Source organism: Chiloscyllium punctatum, chromosome 40 (assembly GCF_047496795.1).
Source record: "Chiloscyllium punctatum isolate Juve2018m chromosome 40, sChiPun1.3, whole genome shotgun sequence".
Lineage (NCBI taxonomy): Eukaryota > Metazoa > Chordata > Chondrichthyes > Orectolobiformes > Hemiscylliidae > Chiloscyllium > Chiloscyllium punctatum.
The window spans coordinates 49498093-49519821 of NC_092778.1; the positions used below are offsets into that span (position 1 = coordinate 49498093).

General features: G+C 42.0%; 1 protein-coding gene across 1 annotated transcript in view; it reads right to left on the reverse strand.

Annotated features, from left to right (window-relative positions):
• LOC140464588 (arf-GAP with dual PH domain-containing protein 1-like) overlaps positions 1–21729 on the reverse strand; it is a 127562-nt gene that overhangs the window by 63756 nt on the left and 42077 nt on the right. Inside the window, exons 3-4 of the mRNA XM_072559841.1 lie at positions 18463–18554; positions 10275–10357 (exon numbers count right to left, since the gene is read on the reverse strand). Of these exons, the coding sequence (XP_072415942.1) occupies positions 10275–10357; positions 18463–18554 (175 nt within the window). The remainder of the gene's footprint in view (positions 1–10274; positions 10358–18462; positions 18555–21729) is intronic.

A 21729-nucleotide genomic window follows, 5' to 3' on the forward strand; every position in this document is an offset into this window, starting at 1 on the left:
GTTGGGAGGACAACGTGAGGCTGTACAGGACATTGGTTAGGCCACTGTTGGAATATTGTGTGAAATTCTGGTCTCCTTCCTATCAGAAAGATGCTCTGAAACTTGAAAGGGTTCAGAAAAGATTTACAAGGATGTTGCCAGGGTTGGAGGATTTGAGCTATAGGGAGAGGCTGAACAGGCTGGGATTGTTTTCCCTGGAGTGTCAGAGGCTGAGGGGTGACAAAATCATGAGGGGCATGGATAGGATAAATAGACAAAGTCTTTTCCCTGGGGTGGGGGAGTCCAGAACTAGAGGGCATAGCTTTAGGGTGAGAGGGGAAAGATATAAAAGAGACCTAAGGGGTAACTCTATCATACAGAGGGTGGTACATGTAGGGAATGAGCTGCCTGAGGAAATAGTGGAGATTAGTACAATTGCAACATTTAAGAGACATCTGGATGGGTATATGAATAGGAAGGGTTTGGAGGGATATGGGCTAGGTGCTGGCAGGTGGGACTAGATTGGGTTGGGATATCTGGTCGGCATGGACAGGTTGGACCAAAGGGTCTATTTCCATGCTGTACATCTCTATGACTCTATGCGACAACAATAAAACAAATTTATCAATCAAAGTTAGAACTCAAGGGGAGGTGCAGGGCAGTGTCTAGATGCTTGCATGAAAAGCCATTACGTTTGCAAATGCAGCAATCCATCTCAGCATCCACAGGTTAGGACACTTATCAACACAAGCTAAACCCAGGGGCTGACTGGGTACAATTGTGGCAGCTTTACCTGATCTCGGGGAACTTGTGAGCAAAGATGTTCATGAAAGGTATTCACTGAAATTAGACAAGGCACTTGATGAATATACAGGAGGCAGGAGGAAAAATAAAACTTTAACAAGGAATTACAATGGATAAAAGGGGCCATAAAATATCCTTGGCAAATAGGTGAGGGAGCATTCCAAGACATTTTATGCATATATTAGGAGCAAGAGGGTAGATGGAGAAAAGGTAGGTCTTACTCAAGGAAGAAGGACAGAGAAAGTGGACACGGTCGTTGATGAGTGCTTCACATCGGTATTTGCCAAAGAGAAGGATATGGATTAGGAAGGGGCATGTTGACATTCTAGGGCATTCCAATATTAAGAACTATGTATTGGGTGTCTTCAAAATCATTGAGGTAGACAAGTCCCCAGGGCTTGATGGGATCTACCCCAGCATACCAAGGGAGAAGATTGTTGGGGCCTTGACAGAGATCTTTGCATCCTCTTTAGCATCAGGCAAGATTCCAGAAGATTGGAGAATAGCCAAGGAGGGCGTCGTGGATAATCCAGAAAGTTATATGCCAGTGAGCTTTATATCAGTAGTAGGGAAATTATCAGAGAAGATTCCGAGGGACATTCTTTACTTGCATTTGGAAAATAATAGCCTTAGTTGGGATATTCAACATGGTTTTGTGCAGGGAAGATCTGTCAAATTTGATTGAGTTTTTTTTTGAGGACGAAATGAATGAGGGCAGTGGACATTATCTATATGGATTAGTGGTGCTGGAAGAGCACAACAGTTCAGGCAGCATCCAACGAGCAGTGAAATCAACGTTTCGGGCAAAAGCCCTTCCAGCTGTGCTCTTCCAGCACCACTAATCCAGTATTTGGTTTTCAACATCTGTAGTCATTGTTTTTACCTTGATTATCTATATGGAATTTACTAAAGCATTTGGCAATGTCCCACATGGTAGGCTGGTCCAGAAGATTAACTCATATGGGATCCATGGTGAGTTGGTAGGTTGGATAAAAATTGAGAGTCAAGAGAGAGTGTGGTGAGTTCAACAGTTTGCTCATTTCCCCTCCCCCACATTATCCCAGTCCCAAGCCTCCAACTTGGCACCGCCCTCTTGACCTGTCCATCATCTTTCCCATAAATCCACTCCACCCTAACACCTTCCCCCCCCACCTTCATCCACCTATTGCATTCTCAGCTACCTTCCCCCAACCCCACCCCTTTCTCACTTATCCCTCAGCCCCCCAACCTCATTCCTGATGAAGGGCTTATGCCTGAATTGTTGATTCTCCTGCACCTCGAATGCTGCTGTGCTTTTCTAGCACCACACTCTCGACTCTGATCTCCAACATCTGCAATCCTCACTTTCTCCCTCCTGGATAAAACTTTAGCTTGGTTGTAGAAGACAGAGGGTGAGTGATGGAGGGCCGTTTTTCTACTGGAGGCCTGTGACACATGGTGTTCCGCAAGGAAAAATGAAATTAGTAAATTTACAGATGACATTAAAACTACAGGAGTTGTGGACAGGTTGCCAAACAGTACAGCAGGGCATAGATCAGCTAGAAGGTTGGTGGAGAAATATGGAGTTGAATCTGAACAAGTACGAGGTGATGAATTTTGGAAGGCAAATGCAAGAGCAAACTATGTAGTAAGTGACAGGACCCTTAGGTGTGTTGGTATACAGAAGGATCATGGATGGAAGTCAATGGCTTGCTGAATGTGGCAACACAGATGAATAAAAGGTGGTAAAGGCAGCATGCTTACCTTCATTAATCATGGCACCAAGTGTAAAAATTGGCAAGTCTTGGTGAGGCTGTATAAGACTTTAGTTAGGTCACATTTGGAGTACTGTGTGCAGTCCTGATTGCCACACTATGGGAAGGGTGTGGAAGCTTTGAATAGATGCAAAAAGGATGTTGCCTGGATGGGAGTGTACCAGCACGAAAGAAAGAATGGACAAACTTGGATTGTTTTCGCTTGAGCAATGGCAGCTGAAGGGTGACCTGATAGAAGCGTCTAATATTATGAGGCATGGATAGGGTGAATAGATGAAACCTTTTTGGCAGGGTGGAAATGCCAAATACTACAGGGCATAGGTTTCAGGTAAGAGGGGGAAAGTTCAAAAGACATGTGCAAGGCAAGTTTTTTTTAAAATATAAAGCACAAACCATGTCAGGTTGCTGGAATGCGCTGCCAGGTGAGGTGATTGCAACAGATATGTTAGCAACATTTTAAGTGGCATTTGAATAGACACATGAACAATCAGAGAATAGAGGGATACGGACTACATGTAGGCAGGTAGAAATAGTTTGGAATGGTGTTATGTTTGGCATGGATACGATGGGCTGAAGTGTTTGTTGCAATGCTACTGTTCTTCATTCCAAGAAGGTTTGTAGTGTTGAAACAATAACAATGAATAATTGGTCAATCAAAATGAAAACACCTTGCATAATAATCAACAGTTAGGCAGCTGCACCTAGACAAATCTTCGCACTAATAAATCAGTCACAGATTATGAACCTCTGTCAAACTATTCAAAAGGCATACTGATATTTGAAATTGCAAAGAAAGACACTAGGAACTCATTTACTAAGTAGGCCAACACTCTCACACAACCCTGCACTTCCCAAACAATATTTAGAATAAGACTGCTAGCATTTTGTTCATTTCAATAGCCTGCTCTCTCGGTCCTGTTGATGTATTGCTCCTCAACTGAGTGACAGCGTCTCTGGTCTGTCTCTTGCTCTGTGCATGGGTCAGCTCTGATGCAGCAGCATGAAACGGAACCAACACTATTGTAGATGCACAGAGAGAAAAGTTAGAAGGAGAAAAACAAACAAGGAGCTGGGATTGATTGCATGCATTTCTGGGCTTAGGACACGGTTTTGGATGACAGATGAATGAGAGAATAAGAGACCTGTATAGAGATAAAAGCACAAGTAGAAGTTCATGGGTATGACCTTCTCGGCATTATCAAGACACCGTTACAAGGAGGTCAAAGCTGGTAACTACATAATTCCAGGGAATGTGACTTTTCAAAAGCACAAGCAGGAACTAAAACACTGTGGGATATTTTTGTTAGCACAAGATAGAATAAGTACAAATAAGCAAGAAAATCCCCATGGGAAACTGTGGTTAGCAAGGTTAGATCTCATGGAATATAGGAACTATTAACCATTGGGATACAGAATTTGCTCAAAAGGTAGAACAGAGGGTGGTAGTGGAGGGTTACTTTTTAGACTGGAGGCCTGTGACCAGTGGAGCGACACAAGGATCGGTGCTAAGCCCACTATCTAACTTCATTTTATATAAGTGATTTGAATGGGAGCATAAGAGGTATAGTTAGTAAGTTTGCAGATGACACCAAAATTGGAGGTGTAATGGACAGCAAAGAAGGTTACCTCCAATTACAACGGGATCTTGATCAGATGGGCCAACGGGCTGAGAAGTGGCAGATGGAGTTTAATTCAGAGAAATGCGAGGTGCTGCATTTTTGGGAAAGTAAATCTTAGCAGGACTTATACACTTAATGGTAAGGTCCTAGGGAGTGTTGCTGAACAAAGAGACCCTGGAGGGCAGGTTCATAGCTCCTTGGAAGTAGAGTCACAGGTAGATAGGATCGTGAAGACGACATTTGGTATGCTTTCCTTTATTGGTCAGAGTATTGAGTACAGGAGCTGGGAGGTCATGTTGCAGCTGTACAGGACATTGGTTAAGCCACTGTTGGAATATTGCATGCAATTCTGGTCCCCCTTCCTATCGGAGGGATATTGTGAAACTTGAAAGGGTTCAGAAAAGATTTACAAGGATGTTGCCAGGGTTGGAGGATTTGAGCTATGGAGAGAGGTAGAATAGGCTATGGCCATTTTCCCTGGAGCATTGGAGGCTGAGGGGTAACTTCAGAGGTTTATAACATCATGAAGGGCATGGCTAGGATAAATAGACCAAAGAGGCAACATTTTCACACAGAGGGCAGTGAATGTGTGGAATGGGCTGCCAGAGGGAGTGGTGGAGGTTGGTACAATTGCAACATTTAAAAGGCATTTGGATGGGTATATGAATAGGAGGGGTTTGGAAGGGTTTGGCAGGTGGGACTCGATTGGGTTGGGATATCTGGTCGGCATGGAAAAGTTGGACTGAAGGGTCTGTTTCTGTACTATACATCTCTATGACGTTAAACAATCTTGGATTGGAAATGCAGAATCCATGGAGAGGGGGGTGGGGGGTGTGGGGGAAAAGGAGGTAGGAAATAAAATAGCGACACTGGTGGGAGGTGTCAATAGGCCACCTAATAATAGCAATGCTGTAGGACACAGAATAAATCGGGAGATAATGAAGGCATGTAACTTAAGGGAGTACCATGAGGGACTTCAATCTTCACGTAGATTGGGAAAAGCAAAAACTGACAGAGGTAGTCATGAGGAAGAACTGAATGTGTATTTGAGAGAGTTTTTAGAATACTGTTACAAATTCAAACAGAGATTAGGCTATTTTTGATCTTTTAACATGACTGGTTTAATAAGTGAGCTCAATAAAATATCACCCAGGGAACAGTGACCATAACACAGTCAAAGTTAGCATTCAGTTGGAGTGAATAAAACTTAGGTTGGAAACACCTGTTTTAAAATTAAATAAGGGTAAAAGAAAGGAATGAGTGTGGAGTGGTCTGGGAAAGAAGTTTTGCAGAAAAAGATGTTTGATGAACAGTGGCAAGTGTTGAAGAAAATAGATCAAATTCAAGATAAATGATATATCAAAGTGAGAAAGTAGGATTCTAGGAAGATGAATAAATGTGGTTCTCCTTAATTTCCTCGAACAACAACAAATTGAAAGAAAAACAAAACCCAATGTGACAAACATTAGTAGTATGCTAGAGGACTGGGGAAGTATTTAAACAGAAAAACAAAATCTGACCAAAACAAAAAAAAGGGAGAGAAAAACAATGAGGGCAAACTAGCAAGTAATATAAAAATGAACATAAAAGCTATATTAAATACTTCGAGATAGATGCCAACGTCACCACAATTTGGAGGTGCTGGTGTTGGACTAAGGTGTACAAAGTTAAGAACCACAACACCAGGTTATAGTTCAACAGGTTTATTTGGAAGCACTAGCTTTCGGAGTGCGGCTCCTTCATCAAGTGGTTGTAGAGTGTGGGTTGTGGTGGTTGTCCACCTGATGAAGGAGCAGCACTCCATAAGCTAGTGCTTCCAAATAAACCTGTTGGACTATAACCCGGAGTTGTGGGACTTTTAAAAGTGAACACAGGCCTCTGAGAAAATATTAATGAGAACCAGGAAGTGGCAGAAAAGTTAAATAAATACGTTGCATCAGTCTCCAACAGCATTCCAAAAATACCAGGGACAAAAGCGGGAATGGGGAATTGGTGAGGGCAAGGCTGGGGGGGGTGGGAGGAATCAATACAATAACTATTGGGAGAAAAAAAGTAAAGTACTCAGGAAGCAAGAACCCTGATGGTCAACTAAGAGAAAAGAGAGATGGGATAAGGGGGTTCATTTTCAGGAATGCCAACCTGTAATTAATGGAGTTCCACAGGGATCAGTGCCAAAAGCTACAATTACTTACAAGTATATAAATGACGTGGATGAGGGAAGGGAATATACTGTAGACAGGTTTGCAGATTAGAAAAATAAGTGGGAGGGCAAATGGTGAAGATGGAAAGGCTGGGACTTCTTCCACTGGAGCATAGGAGGTTGAGGGGTGAACTTATTGAGGTTTATAAAATCATGAGGGGCATAGATGAGGTGAAATGACAAGGGTCTTTCTCATAGGGTGGGAGAGTTCAAAACTACAGGACATTTTTAAATGAGAGTAGAGGAGAAAGATTTAAAGAGGACGTGTGGGGCAACTTTTTTCTTAAAACGTGGGTGGTCAATGTCTGGAATGAACTGCCAGAGAAAGTGGTGGATGCAGATATAGTTACAATGTTTAACAGACATCTGGATGAGTTCACGAGTAGGAAAGGTTTGAAGGGTTATGCAGAAAGCGAGGACTGTAGATCAGAGTCGAGAGTGTGGTGATGGAAAAGAACAGCAGGTCAGGCAGCAGCAGAGGAGCAGAAGAATAGACACTTCGGGCATAAGCCCTTCATCAGGAATGAGGCTTGTGGATTGGGGGCTGAGATAAATTGAAGGGGGGTGGGGTTTCACGCACTACCATCCTTGAACCCCAATGCAACAAAGGACAGAACCCCCCCCCGGTCCTCACCTTCCACTCCACCAACTTCCACAACATTGCATCATCCTCTGCCATTTCTGCCACCTCCAAAAGGACACCCACCACCAGGGATATATTTCCCTCCTCACATATATCAGCATTCCAGAAAGACCATTCTCTCAGCGACTCCCTCGTCAGGCCCACACCCCATTCCTGGCACCTTTCCCTGCCACTGCAGCAAGTGCAAAATCTCTACCCAAATCACTCCCCTCCCCAAGGGATCCTTCCACATTCCTCAAATTTACCTGTACTTCTACCAATATCAAGTGGCTGAACACTTCAACTCCCCCTCCCACTCAGTCAAGGACATGCAGGTCCGTGGCTACCTCCACTGTCAAACTTTTATCACCAGATGCCTGGAGGAGGAACACCTCATATTCTGCTTTGGGACTCTGCAACCACACGGGATAAGTGTGGATTTCAACAGCTTCCTCATTTCCCCTCCCACCTACATTATCCCAGTCCTAAGCCTCCAACTCGGCAACGCCCTCCAGATCTGTCCATCACTGCCCCCTCTGACCTATGACCTTCTCCCTCACCTTCATCCACCTATCACTTTCTCAGCTACCTTTCACCCCCGCAACCCCACCACTGTCCCATTTATCTCTCAGCCCCAACCCACAAGCCTCATTCCTAATGAAGGGCTTATGCCCAAAACGTCGATTCTCTTGCTCCTCGTATGCTGCCTGACCTGCTGTGCTTTTCCATCACCACACTCTCGACTTGGAGGGGTATGAGCCAAGCACACATAGGTTGGACTAGTTTAGTTTGGGAACATGGTTAGCATGGATTGGTTGGACCAAAGGTTCATTTTCCATGCTATATGACTATGACACAAAGAGGTTACAGTATGATACAAACGAGTGGACAAAAACCCTGGTAGATGGGATAGATTGTGGGACAGTGTGAAGTTATGCTCCTTAGCAGGAAGGGAAAAAAAAAGAGCTAAATATTATTAAAGTAGAGAAGACTGCAGAAGGTTGCAACCACAGTATTGTGGGTCCTCATGTATGAATCACAAAAAAAGCAGGCTAATGTCGATGTTCAGCAGGTAATAGGGGAGGCCAATGATATGTTGGCCATTATTTCCAAGGGAATTAAAATATTCACTAGATCACATCTTAGAATAGCTTTAGAACACAATAACGAAGAGTCTTGACACTCTCATCTAAAGAAAGATATATTGCCATTGGAAGCAGTCCAGGAAAAGTTCTCTAGGTTAAACTGAGATATGAAGAGATTTTAAGGGAAAAGATATACCGGCTTGGTTTAGTACTCATTGGAGTTAAGAATAAGAAGTTAACTTCTCGAACCATACAGGATTCTTAGGGGACTCGACAGAGTATATGCGGAAAGGTTGTTTCCCCTTCCAGGACAGACTAAGACCAGAGGACATAATCTCAGAGTGAGGGATCACCCATGTAATACAGAAGTGAGGAGGAATCTCCTCTCAGAGCGTCAGTCAACCTGTTGATTTCTTTTCCACAGAGGGGTGTCGAGGCTGAGTCGTTAAGTATAGTCCAGGCTAAGATGGACAGATTTTTCATCAGTAAGGGTTAATCAAGGGTCCTGGGGAAAAGGCATAAAAGTAGAGTTGAGGATTATCCAGTCAGGCATGATCACATTGAATGGCAGAGCAGGCTCCACGGGCTGAATGTCCTACCTCTGCTCCTACGTCTTGGTCTTAGAGCTGTTGAGATGTTTTAAAAAAAAACGAAGTAGATGCAGAGAGGAAGAAAACAAGAAGACAAGCACCAGAAGGAAATAAAGAGGCGGTGGTGGGGTGGGAAGAGAGAAGAGAGAGAGGAAGAGAACATTCATGGGTCAAAGAGAACAAAGATGAAGAAAGTGAAGGACAAAAACAAAAGGAAAAACAAGTGAGGGTGAAGAAATGTCAGAAGAATGAGAGAAAAGGGAAGGTGGACAGTACAGAACAAAGCTGGAGACTGGGCTGAACACTAGCAGAAAAAGCAAATGAGAGAATTTCTGAAAAGTGGGAGTGAGAAAGATAGATACCTTTATTTTTTAAGGATGGGGGCCAGCCCAAAACGAGGACCATTGAATTAAATAATTTTCCCAAATTTATCCTCAAATATATATATTGGACTGAAGTGGACCTGGCTTGACACCTTGAAAGGGTTCTGGTATTCTAACAACATGTCAATGGAGGGATTACAATGATTTCCCTAAATGATTGTGGCGATTAGTTGTGCTTTTGTCTGGTAATATCAATACAGCCATGTTACAATTCACCTTACAATTTGGTTTGGTAGTTGCTCAACATTGCTTTTATCAAATGGTTTAGAGGAGAGCAGGTTAACTTAGCTCCTGGCCTCCATCAGTGCCTCTCTGAACTTAGCAACGAGATTCAGAAAATGATTCAACAGTATCCCTCAAACAACAACTGGGTATACATTTAAAAGAAAAAAAAAGATTTGAATGGTCATGGGAAAAGAGCAGGAGACTGAAAGAGCAATAAAATTTGAATCAAAGAGCTGGCACAGAAATGAAAAGTTGAATGGCCTCCCAGTGAGCTCAAAGATTACATAATTCCATGTAATTATTTCCCCAACATATTCATATTTTTTAAAAAAATGCAAGTTACAAGTTAATGGAATCAGAAGAATGAGGGGAGATAAAATTGGGATATTTAAGATGATAAAAGGTATGGATATTGTAGATGTGGAGCAGATACTTCCTCTTATGGGGTATTCTAGGGTGACAGATCATAATCTTAGTACAGAACGGAGGAGAAACGATTCCTCCCAAAGGGTTGTGAATCTTGGAATTTGCTACTCCAAAGTGCGGTGGATGCTGGGACAGTGTGTAAATTTAAGGAGAAGTTGGACAGATTTTTAATTGGTAATGGGTTGAAGGGTTAGGGGAGAAGGCAGAAAAATGGGAGTGAGGAGCATATCTGTCATGATCGAATAGCAGAGCAGACTTGATGGGCCAAATGGCCTAATTCTTATGAACTAATAATTCATTGGAATTTATTAAATATCATACTTGACTCTTTTACACTCTTGTAGGTGAAGACCATTTTCTGAATAGATGCTGGAATGACACACCCATGTCAGAATTTTCAGAAGTATTTATACATAAAGCTAGAGATGGGTTTGCAGAGGGACTGTCTGTACCCTGACACATCAGGAACTGTGTGCATTCTCTAGAAGGTGAAATACCCATAGACCCAATACCCATTCAAAAGCAGCAGAATTAACTTTGGTGTTTAATGTATCCTATTGCTTTGAGAGATAAAAGGACTTTCCTACCTGCAGAGTAAGGCTCCTGTTTTTCGATGCAGATAAATTCCTTTCGTTCATACTTGGCACGGATCCACTGTTCCCGAAGTACTCTGAAAAGCAAGGAACCAGGTGTCTGATAAGTGATAAAGGAGCTTGCTGAGGGTTTCATTGTTCAGTATAATTGGTAAATAAGATAATTGCACCAACATATTGCGTTTCTACTTGCAGCAGGTTGTTTGCACGATTTGTAAGCATCTCTCTTTCTAATCTGTGTGCATTTCTGTCCAACTTTTGACTGTCAAGATTTGCTTTAATGTATTTTTTAAAAATTTGTTAATGAGTTGTGAGTCTAGCTGGATGGCCTGCATTTATTACTCATCCAGATTGCCTTTGCCTTTGGGAAGCTGCAGCCCTTGGGGCACAGGGACACCCACAGAGCTGTGAGGAAGGGAATTCCAAGATTTGAACCCAGTAAATGAGAAGTAATAATTATATAGTTCCAAACCAGGATAGCCTGTGGTTTGCAAAGGAATTTGCAGGTGATGGGTGTTCCCATGCATCTCCTGCCCTTGCCCTTCTAAGTGATGGAGGTAACAGATTTGCAAGATGCTGACAGACCCCTGGTGAGCTACCACACTGCATGTTGCACAGTGTTACCACTGTGCATTGGCACTGGAGAGAATGAATGTTGAATTTGGTGGATGGGATGCTAATCAAGTGGCCTGCTTTGTCCCAGGCTACACTCATCCAAGTAAGTGGGGAGTACTCTATTACATTTCAGACTTGCGCCTGTTAGATGGTGGACACATTGCGTGGAGACAGGAGACGAGTTATTCACAGTGGAATACCCACCTTTGACCTGCTCTTGCAGCCAACGGCTTGTCCAGTTTAATTATGCCCTGCCATTCACTCAACCTGAACTTTCCAGTCTTTCAAAATGGTAAAGGAACTCCGGATTCAAGGTGGGTGTGGGAGGGGGATTGTTATTTAAACCTCTGCATGAATTGAAAAAGTGTCACTCACCTAAAGCTATAGCAAGGGAGGCACTTAACAGAGCCCTTACATCGAATCCATAACAACAGGAGTGTTTCCACCCACATATTATGTGATGATTGTTAAAATCTCAGGGATTCTGTAATATTACACCAACAGAACACTTTGGCAGCTCAGGTTGGAAGGGAAGTGGAATTGGAAACAAATCATTAAAACCTTTATTAAATGAGAGTACATTTAACACCAGCTCAGATATCACATGCCAGAAATTTATATCTCCAATTTTTTCAGATATTGGCAAATAGTCGCAATGAAAAGTGCATGTGTTAAACAGTCAAAGAGAAACTTGTCTGCAGTAGATCAACTTGGGTTGGTAGTGAACTAAACAATAGGGTTAGGCTGACAAAAAAAGCTGAACAAAAAAAAGTTAGCTGCACGGTATTAATGATGCTGACAGGAAATTATAATTAGAAATGACATTGGTACTGTCTGACCCATGAATGTTTCCAATTCCTCAGCGGATGTTTTTATTTGAAAAATTGAGCTTTGGGTCCAAATTTCCTTTCAGCGAGGCTGTAATGAGCAATTTCAACAGAGTGCAGGAGTTGATATGTTTGTGCTCCTCGTTTGGTGTCTTAGAATTCACTTACCACCTCAAATTTACTAACTCAGGTTCATTTGAAGTTTTTTCCCTTCGCTGTCATTTGTTTAAAACGGTTAGGTAATTTGAAAGTAATTTTATAGAAAACAACCACATTCTTCTTCTAAGATCACATTCTTAAATTTGTAGAAATTTCTGCAAGTCATTAAATTAAACTATGAATATTGTCACTGACTGAAACTATTCTTCAATTAGTTTTGGCATAAAGGAGTGAGAGTGAGGAATGTCCTGTCAAGGGAAATCAACATCTACAGGACTCCCACTCCTCCACTAAAACGTTTCAAGTCTATTGCTTTGATTAAGTTGCTAGTCATTTGGCTTAATATGATGAGATTAGATTCCCTACAGTGTGGAAACAGGCTCTTCGGCCCAAGTCCACACTGACCCTCTAAAAAGAGTAGCCCACCCAGACCCATTCCCCTATATTTACCCCTGACTAATACACCTAACACTATATGGGCAGTTTGGCATAACCAATTCATCTAACCCGCACATCTTTGGATTGAGGGAGGAAACCGGAGCACCCGGAGGAAACCCACGCAGAAACAGGGAAAATATGCAGCTTCCACACAGACAGACATTCACCAGAGGCAGGAATTGAACCCAGGTCCCTGGTGCTGTGAGGCAACAGTGCTAACCATTGAGCCACCATGCCACCCTTACATGACAGTACCATAAATTTAGTTTACAATGCACTCATGAAGCATCTTTGAACCTTTTTATTATAGTGAAAAGTTGCTATCGATTTTGTATAACCTTGATCACCTTCTGTGCCACACATTTTAATTTCACACGGTTTGACTGCATCCCAAAAGCAAATCCATATAAATCAACATTTTTGTAAACTGCACAGCAAACTAAGTTCTCTATCCAGCGAGATTCTGTCCAGTGGAAAGCCTCTTCACATCACAAGCCCCTGTGAAAGTTTTCTTGCACACTCAAAAGCACACTATTCAATATCTCACAACAGCTTTGCAAAAGGAAACGTTGAAAAGCATGGAGGTTCAGTTAAACTCGTCTTTTTCTTACAAATGCTTCAAAACTTTTATTGACCTGATACAGCCAGGCTATTATTTTTTTAAAAAGCTGGTGTAGGAAATGGTCTGGTGTCAGCTAAATGCCAAAAGGTCCAGGTAATGAGAGTTAGACTATGTCACTTAACCACACGGAAATTATCAAAGGATAAAATCTCTGACCAGAGAAAACAAAAGCAGCATTCTGTGCATTATCTTGCCACCCAGGTTGTGTTCTCCTTTCCAATGAGCACTGGAGAATGTAGTTAAAATTGACAAGCTTGGCTATGCTGAACCTGGAACAGCATCTCGTACAATACGTCTGGAGCATTACTTGGCTTCACATCAATAATAATGAAACTGTGACTGTTTCCTCAGGCAGAACAATGCATAATAAACAATTCTCTACCACTTCCTCTTTCAACACCCATGTCACATAAACAGAGTCTCATGGCAGTATTTCATTCCATACTGAAAGCCAGCACAATGCTAATCAGATGCAGATGCTGTTGGTGCAAAGCACTCACATTAGGCCTCGTGCAACTTACCAGCCATCACCCAGAACAATTCTCATCAGAAAATGAATTAATATGGGATAAAACATTTACTTTGAACATGGGAGTCTCCGCATGAATCGAATAAAAATGAAATAACTGAAATACATTTCAGCCAATTCCCAGGTTTGGACGTGTGTCATTGCCAAGATGATGCTATCAGAGACAAAAAAACTGCAGATGCTGGAATCCAAGGTAGACAAGCAGGAGGCTGGAAGAACACAGCAAGCCAGGCAGCATCAGGAGGTGGAGAAGTCAATGATTCGAGTGTAACCCTTCTTCAGGACTGGGGGTGTGTGTAAAAGGAGCTGCAGATAAAGGGGGTGGGGGGAAAAGGAAGACAGGATCGTGGTAAGGTCAGGATAGAGGAAGACAGTAGAGGGTACGACCTGATTGGTTAATGGGAGGAATGAATCTGTTTGGAAGGAAGGGTCGATCAGAGGAGTGGAAGGGAGGGGTAGGGGCTGGGAAGGGAGGTTATTTGAGATTGGAGAACTCAAATGTTGAATACTCCAGGCTGCCCAAGCGGAAGATGAGGTGGTGTTCCTCCAATTTGTGATCTGATTCGCTGTGGCAATGGAGGAAGCCAAGGATTGTCATGTTGGAAAGGGACTGGGAAGGGGCATTAAAATGGGTGGTGACACGGCTGAGATGCTTGATGAAACATTCCTTTAGTCCAAGTTTCATCTCCCCGTGATATAGAGAAGGTCATATCAGAAGCACCTGATGCAGTAGATTAGGTTGGAGGAGAGGCAGGTGAACCTCCATTGGAGGCCCTGGATGGGAGTGAGGGGAGGTGTGTGCGTGTGAGAGAGAAAAAGAGAGAGAGAGAGAGAGAGAGAGAGAAAAACCACAGACCGGTGAAGGGAATGATCCCCACGGATGACAGAGAGGAGTGGGGAGGGAAAGAGGTTCTTGATGGTGGGGTCTAAGTTGGAGTTGGCAGAAATATTTAAAGGATAAATGTATTGATGTTCACACTATTGGGTGGCAGGTGAGGACAACAGACACCCTGTCTTTATTGCATTTAGAGAGGTGGGAGCAAAGTGAAAGAGGGAAGGAAGGCAGTGCAGTGTAGGGCTGTCTGGATAGCAGAGTGGGGAGAAGCATGTTGTTCAAAATAGGTGGATATCTGGGATGCCTGGGAGTGGAATGTCTCCTCATCCAAGCAGATGTGGTAGAGGTGGAGGGATTGCAAGAACGGGATGGAGTTCTTGCAGGATGCTGTGTGGGTGGAGATGTAGTTAAGAGAGTCTGTGCGTTTATAGTAAACATCCATCTGAAGACTGTCACCTGAGATGGAGATGGTGAGGTCCAGCAAGGGGAGGGAGGTATCCAAGATGGACCAAGTGAATTTGAGGGTGGGATGGAAGTGGCGGGTGAAGTCGATGAACTACTCCAGTTCAGCCTGGGTGCAGGACGCTGCACCAATGCAGTCATCGATGTAACTGCAGAAGAGTTGGGGCACAGTGCCTGTGTAGGGGCTGAAGAGGAAGTGTGTAGCTGGGGCCCATCCGAGTAACCACAGCCATTCCCTACATTTGGAGGAAATGGGAGGACTGAAAGGATAAGCTAAGCTATCAAGGGTGAAGACTAGATTAGATTACATTGTGGAAACAGGCCCTTCGGCCCAACAAGTCCACACCGACCCGCCGAAGCGCAACCCACCCATACCCCTACATTTACCCCTTACCTAACACTACGGGCAATTTAACATGGCCAATTCACCTGACCTGCAGGTCTTTGGACTGTGGGAGGAAACCGAAACACCCGGAGGAAACCCATGCAGACACAGGGAGAACGTGCAAACTCCACACAGTCAGTCGCCTGAGACAGGAATTGAACCCGGGTCTCCAGTGCTGTGAGGCAGCAGTGCTAACCACTGTGCCACCGTGCCGCCCCCTCGGTGAGGAACATGCAGGAGAAAGAACAACCATCAAAACAAAAACTTAAATTATATTGTGCTTTTCATAATTTCAGGATGCCCTAAAGTGCTTTCTAGTCACTTTTGAAGGAAAGAATCATTGTCAGAATTGTGGCAGTCAATATCTATAGAGCATTCTTCCACAAATGGAAATCAGATAAATGACGTGATAATCTGTAATGTTAATAATGTCAATGCTGATTTGTACCCCATGGAAAACTCCCTTGTACTTCCTCCAAATACCATGGAATCTTTTGCACCTGGCTATCAGGGCATTCAGTCTTAATAATCCAAAGGGCAGGATCTCAGTGCAGCACCTACAGCATCAAATTCTGGATTTCTCAGTTTTCAACACTTCACTATTGGTAGCCACGCCTTCAGCTACCTGGACCCTGATGGAAATTTTATACATAAATGAATGTGCCCCATCAGATATGAAGTCATGTAGTGAGATCGTCCAGGCTGCAGATCACAGAGAAAGCGTGAGAAGGTGACAAGGAATGTTGTTTTGTTGAAATGTTATCAAGATTTACTCATCTGACTTGAAAAGGTCCATCTGCCCCTAGTATATCTATCCTCAACCAGCTTCTCCTTCTCCTGAAACTGTTGAATCATATGGGCATTTTATCATTGTCAATCACAATGCCATAAAGCAGCAAAGTTAACACAGTAACACCTCGCCTTTACAAGGAACTTTGAGAAGGTTTGACAGGCACTGGGCCAAGTTATTAGGATAACTGACAAAAACAGACCATTAGTAGTCAACAGTTGATTGTTCCCATTAGCAGCTATTGATTCTCTCAGGTGGACTATTACCCATTCCTTTGTCTCCCTTGCTGTTCCCTTTCTCTGGACTTCATCTATCGTTTATTCCTCCCCTCTTCAACACATATACCAACATTTTCATAGCTATAATCAGTTCTGAAGAAGGGTTACCAGACCAAAAATATTAACCTTTCTTTCACTCCACAAACGCAGTCAGACCTGCTGTGTTTCTCCAGCAAAATTTTCTTTTTGTTGCATATCACTTGAACTTGTCAGTAGCTATAATTGCCATGGTTTATTCATCTTATATAAGAGTTGCTGAACTTGTTTCACTGATGTCTCGGTTTTTAAACTGAATAATCCAGGTGACTCTAGAGACAGATGCTGTCAACTTTCAGGGACAAGGGGGACATTATAAAAAAAGGGGTATTATATTTTCATACTGTTAACTGAAATCTAGAGATTCTCTCAGTGAAAGTGTGCGCACACTGGAATAATTAAATTGAAGAGACTCCTTTTGTATTCTTCTGTCTAGAATTTGAAATAAAAACAGCGATTTCACCAATGTAGCAAGTCACGTGTTCTTACAGACCAACAGCCTGGACTAGAGAGAATAGCACCTGTATGAATGAAAGAAGTAGGTACAACTCTAAAATGAATATTGTGAACACACCCAAAGTTCAGGCCAAGAAACACACAAATATAGTAAATCTGTTTTAACAACAGTTTGTATTTAAATCGCAATTTAGTCTAGGAAAATGTCACAAGACATTTCAAAGGGGCATTATCAAGCAAATATTGACACCAAGCCACACAAGGAGATGTTAGAACACAAGACCAAAAAGGTTTGGTTAAAGACATCGGACTTCAGGAGCGTCTTTGAAAAGAACAGGGAGGCAGAGAGGGTTGGAGAGGAAATTCCAGAGCTATGGGCCCAGGCAGCTGATGGTACAGAGTTGAAAAAATGTGGTGCTGGAAACTCTGGTCTCCAGCATCTGCAATCCTCACTTTCTCCTAGCTGATGGTACAGTCACTACTAATGAAGCAACTAAAACTAGAGATGTTCCAGAGCCCGGAATTAGGTAAACCTTGAGAGGATGAAGGAGATGACAGAGATAGAAAAAGGCAAGAGATTTCAAAATAAGGATGCATGTGTTAAAAATCAAGATGTTATTAGTGTAGAGGAGTGAGTACAAGGAAGCTGGGTGAATGGGGCTCAGTGGGAGTTAGGATTGTGCAGAGTTTTAGATGAGTACACACCCTCTTAGTGAAAAACATGACCCCAATGCCCATAATGGCGAGAAAAACAGATTCTTCCACAATTTCCCCACCATGTAGTTTCAGTGATTGGGAACACAAGCATCCTATTCACCACTGTTGTGATCAGCTGGCACATCACAGTCCAGGGACAGAGTTTGGCAACTTTCTGTTCTGTACAGTTCCAGACTAGTCAGTACCTTTAATTGGTGAGGCAGGGAGCTGTGTAAATGAAAAATTTAACTGATAACCTTTTGAAGCAATCCTTGCACAGCATTACACTTTAATTAAGATGATTTTCTGAGTAAAAATAAGGTTGGGAACATACTTTTGAAAGCCAGAGGGTAAAGGAATGTTGCAAGTCTGATGACAACTCAATCTACTAAGTCTTTGTGTTTGTAGCAAAGCAATGTTACACATCCAACAATCAATAGACAGCTCTTTAATGTAAGAGATCTTTACTTTACCAAGAGATCTTGATAAGCTGAACATGCTCTTTATCAATTCACTCTTGATACTTTGGGGAATTTACAAAGAAAGTGCTTATATTGATATGGTGCCTTTCATGACTGTAAGACATTCTCAAGTGCTTTAAAGCCAAATCAAGAAACATCATGTCCAGTCACTCCTGGAATGTATTCCATGTCTTACAATTATGCACTCCACAACCACCTGAAGAAGGAGCGGCGCTCCAAAAGCTAGTGCTTCCAATTAAACTTGTTGGACTATAACCTGGCGTTGTGTAATTTTTTTAACTCTAATGGAAAAGTATGCCAGTTTATACACAAGGTCCCAGAAACAGTAGGATAGAATCAACAAGTAATCTGTTTTTCCTGATGATGAAGAGATAAGTTTTGTACAGGACACTTGTTTCAAAAGAGCAGGGGAGTTCTACCATGTCCATGGGATCTTTTCAGTCCAACTGATGAGGCAGATAGGGCATTATCCAAAAGACATAACAAATCATGGATGAAATGCTGCCTTTTGCTGATACTATGCAACCTGAACAGTCAAGAGATACACTTTACTTATTGACTGCATTACTTACTGACAATCTGTAAACGTTGGTCTATAATAAAATGCTGGCAACTTCGACTCATATTTTGCTTTGGTTGCAGTGTTCCCATTAGAGGCCATAAACTACAAAAAAAGAGAAAACAGACAGTTTTGAATCAATTGATTTTCATTTGGGTTCTGAAAGTCTAATGACTTATTGATTCCACACCCACCCTCCCCCATTTGCCCATGTTACAATTAAATATCATGCAGCCAGGAAAACAGATGAGCAAACTATACTTTTTATTCATTCATGGGATAGTAATTTATTGCCCTGTTCCTAATTTCTTGGGATGTTTGTGGTGAACTGCCTTCTTGAACATAACTGACCTAGATCAGAGGACAATTAAAACCCAAATCACATTATCGTGGACCTGGAGTCACATACACAGTTAAAGACAATAAATTTTCATTTCTAAAAAGGGACTACAGTGAACCAGTTATGATGATAATTTCAGGAGCTTTATGATAGTTTTCTAGCTTTTTATTTCCGATTTAATTAATTGAATTAAAATTACCAAGCCAATTTAGTGGGATTTGGTCATGCCCCTGAATTACTGGTGCTGTAAGAAACCATTGTATTCGCCATGCCCAGCTATGGAAAAATGCTCTTTGACCAGGTCAATAAGAGAAATACATTTTCTTTGCATTCATTCACAGGATGTGGGCATCACTGACCAGGCCAGGCCAGCATTTTTATTGCCTACCAATCATGAGTCAACCACATTGCTGTGGATCTGGAGTCATATGTTGGCCTGACCAGATAGGAACATCAGTTTCCTTCCTTAATAGGGCATTAGTAAACCAGATGGATCTTTTTTGGCCATCAACTGGAGTTATAAGATCTTGATTAGACACTTTATCCCATACTCCCATTAAATTCAAATTCCACTATCTGCCATGACAAGATTTGAACCTGGGTCCTCAGAACTTTACATGGGTCTCTAGATTAATAGTCTAGCGATAAGCTGAAGGGAAGGTGATGATCTAGTGGTATTAAGGTTGTCAATTCTGGATGGGTGTATTCCCAGAGGTGCTGTCATGTGACTTCTGGCCTCCAAAACACCCAAATCCCACACTCCTGCCATTAGTCATCATCATGGTGGTAAAAACAATGACTGCAGATGCTGGAAATCAGATTCTGGATTAGTGGTGCTGGAAAAGCACAGCAGTTCAGGCAGTATCCAAGTAGTTTTGAAATCGACGTTTTGGGCAAAAGCCCTTCATCAGGAATAAAGTCATCATCATGTCCATCCTTCCAGTGCGCTGCATTCACATGACCAATTAGAAAGTGAACTGCTGCTTCGTGACCCAACGGGTCCATTCCTCACAGTTAGCAAAAAGCCTTTTCTTCAATCATTTGTCATAATTAAATGTTGCGATCGCAGTGGATGTTTTTACCAAACAAGTCAGATCCCAGAATGAAATCTGGCTTGATAAGACCACATTTTGTTGTGGCTTGATTTTAATGAGGTGGTATCTCATTGAAACATGAGCAAAGTTTTAGATTTAATTTTAACAATCGAAATTTATTTAGTAAAAGGCATAAAAATGAAATCGATAAACCAGACTAATTACTCATAAGACAAACTTAAAATGTTTTGAAACACAGTGAAATATAATCCTAATAATCCCCAAAACTCCTTTACAGATCCTAAAACTCCCCTGCACAGCACCCAATGACTCTCTTGTGTGGCACACGAATTAGAAAATCGCTTTCCCTCACACCTCAAATGGGTTGAATTGGACTTCACCTCCCCATCTGGAAAATCTGATTACTCCATATGAAGCATAGATGTTCCAAGCTTTAAATAATCACTTTAGGGTTTTAACAAACACTTCCAATCGGCACTGTCACCAACACCTTACTCCAAGGTTAACTCTAAGTTACTGCAAGGTCTAGTGTTAACAAATCCAACTTGCTTCTCCCTTTCTCAGAGGCAACCTTATACATTAAAGGTTCTACAGAATTGTCCAAAACTGAAAATCAGAGTTCTAAGCTTGGGTGAGCACAAATAGCTTAAAAACAAGAAACTTGAGAAATTTCTGACAGAAATCTCGAGGTACAATTATTTATCTTGCTCGGTCAAACTTTCCTGAGGTAAGAGAAAACCTATTATTGATAAAAACTAGCTCTCAAACTATATTTTTTTTAAATCAGCATGGCTATAGAAACACTCAAGTTAATTATTAATTTGTTCAGACATAGAAAAGAACATGTTACTATTTCAAAATCCAAAGATCCAAACTTAACACAAATGATTTTAAAAACATATATAAATCATAAAACTTTCATCATATGAACAAGAGCCAACATAGAATCACTAGTGTGGAAGCAGGGCATATGGCTCATCAAATCCACACTGACCCTCCAAAGAATATCCCACCCAAACCCATCCCCATAACTTTGCATTTCCCTGGACTCTAGACAATTTAGCATGGCCAATCCACCTAACCTGCACACCTTTGGACTGCAGGAAGAAATTGGAGCACCCAGAGGAAACCTATGCAGACACGGAGAGAATGTGCAAACTCCACACACAGTCGTCTGAGGGCGGAATCAAACCTATGCCCCTGGCATTGTAAGGCAGCAGTGCTAACCACTGAGCCACTGGCCACCCCATTCAGGTTTTTAAAAAAATACTTGGTTGCCTCAATGAGGTTTCCCCTAGTTTGCTTGCATCTGGGTGATTGGTCTTTAATTGCTGTACATTCCCTGGAAATCCTGAAGGGTTGCCAACTCTTGATCTGGAGAGATGTCAGGCTCTCTATTGAGGGTGTGACATCCAGATCAACACACGTGATCAACCCTGGTTTGAAATCCATACATTCAATCCTTATTGTTTACATAAAGCCAGAATGAATAGAAGGTCTTTGAAAATAAATACATTATAAATAGGAATGGGGGAGGCCATTCGATCTTTTGACCTTGTTCTGCCATTCAGTAAGATCATGGTTGATCTTATTTAAATTCACCTTCCTGCGCTGTCCCTATATCCCTTAATAAATTTAGTACTCAAAACTCTATCGAGCCCTTGGTCTTGAATTTGCTCAAGAATTGAGCAACCACATTTGATCAACATTCACACTTAATTTCACACTTATATTTTGTGCACTTTCTGCAGGCTGAACTGTTAGAAACATAGCTGATTTATTCCTAAACCATTACTCTGCTGCCACAGGCAGCCTTAAAATAGTATGGGACAAATATGGGTCATACATGGATAGGTAAAATTTGTTTGCATCATTTGCTCACTCA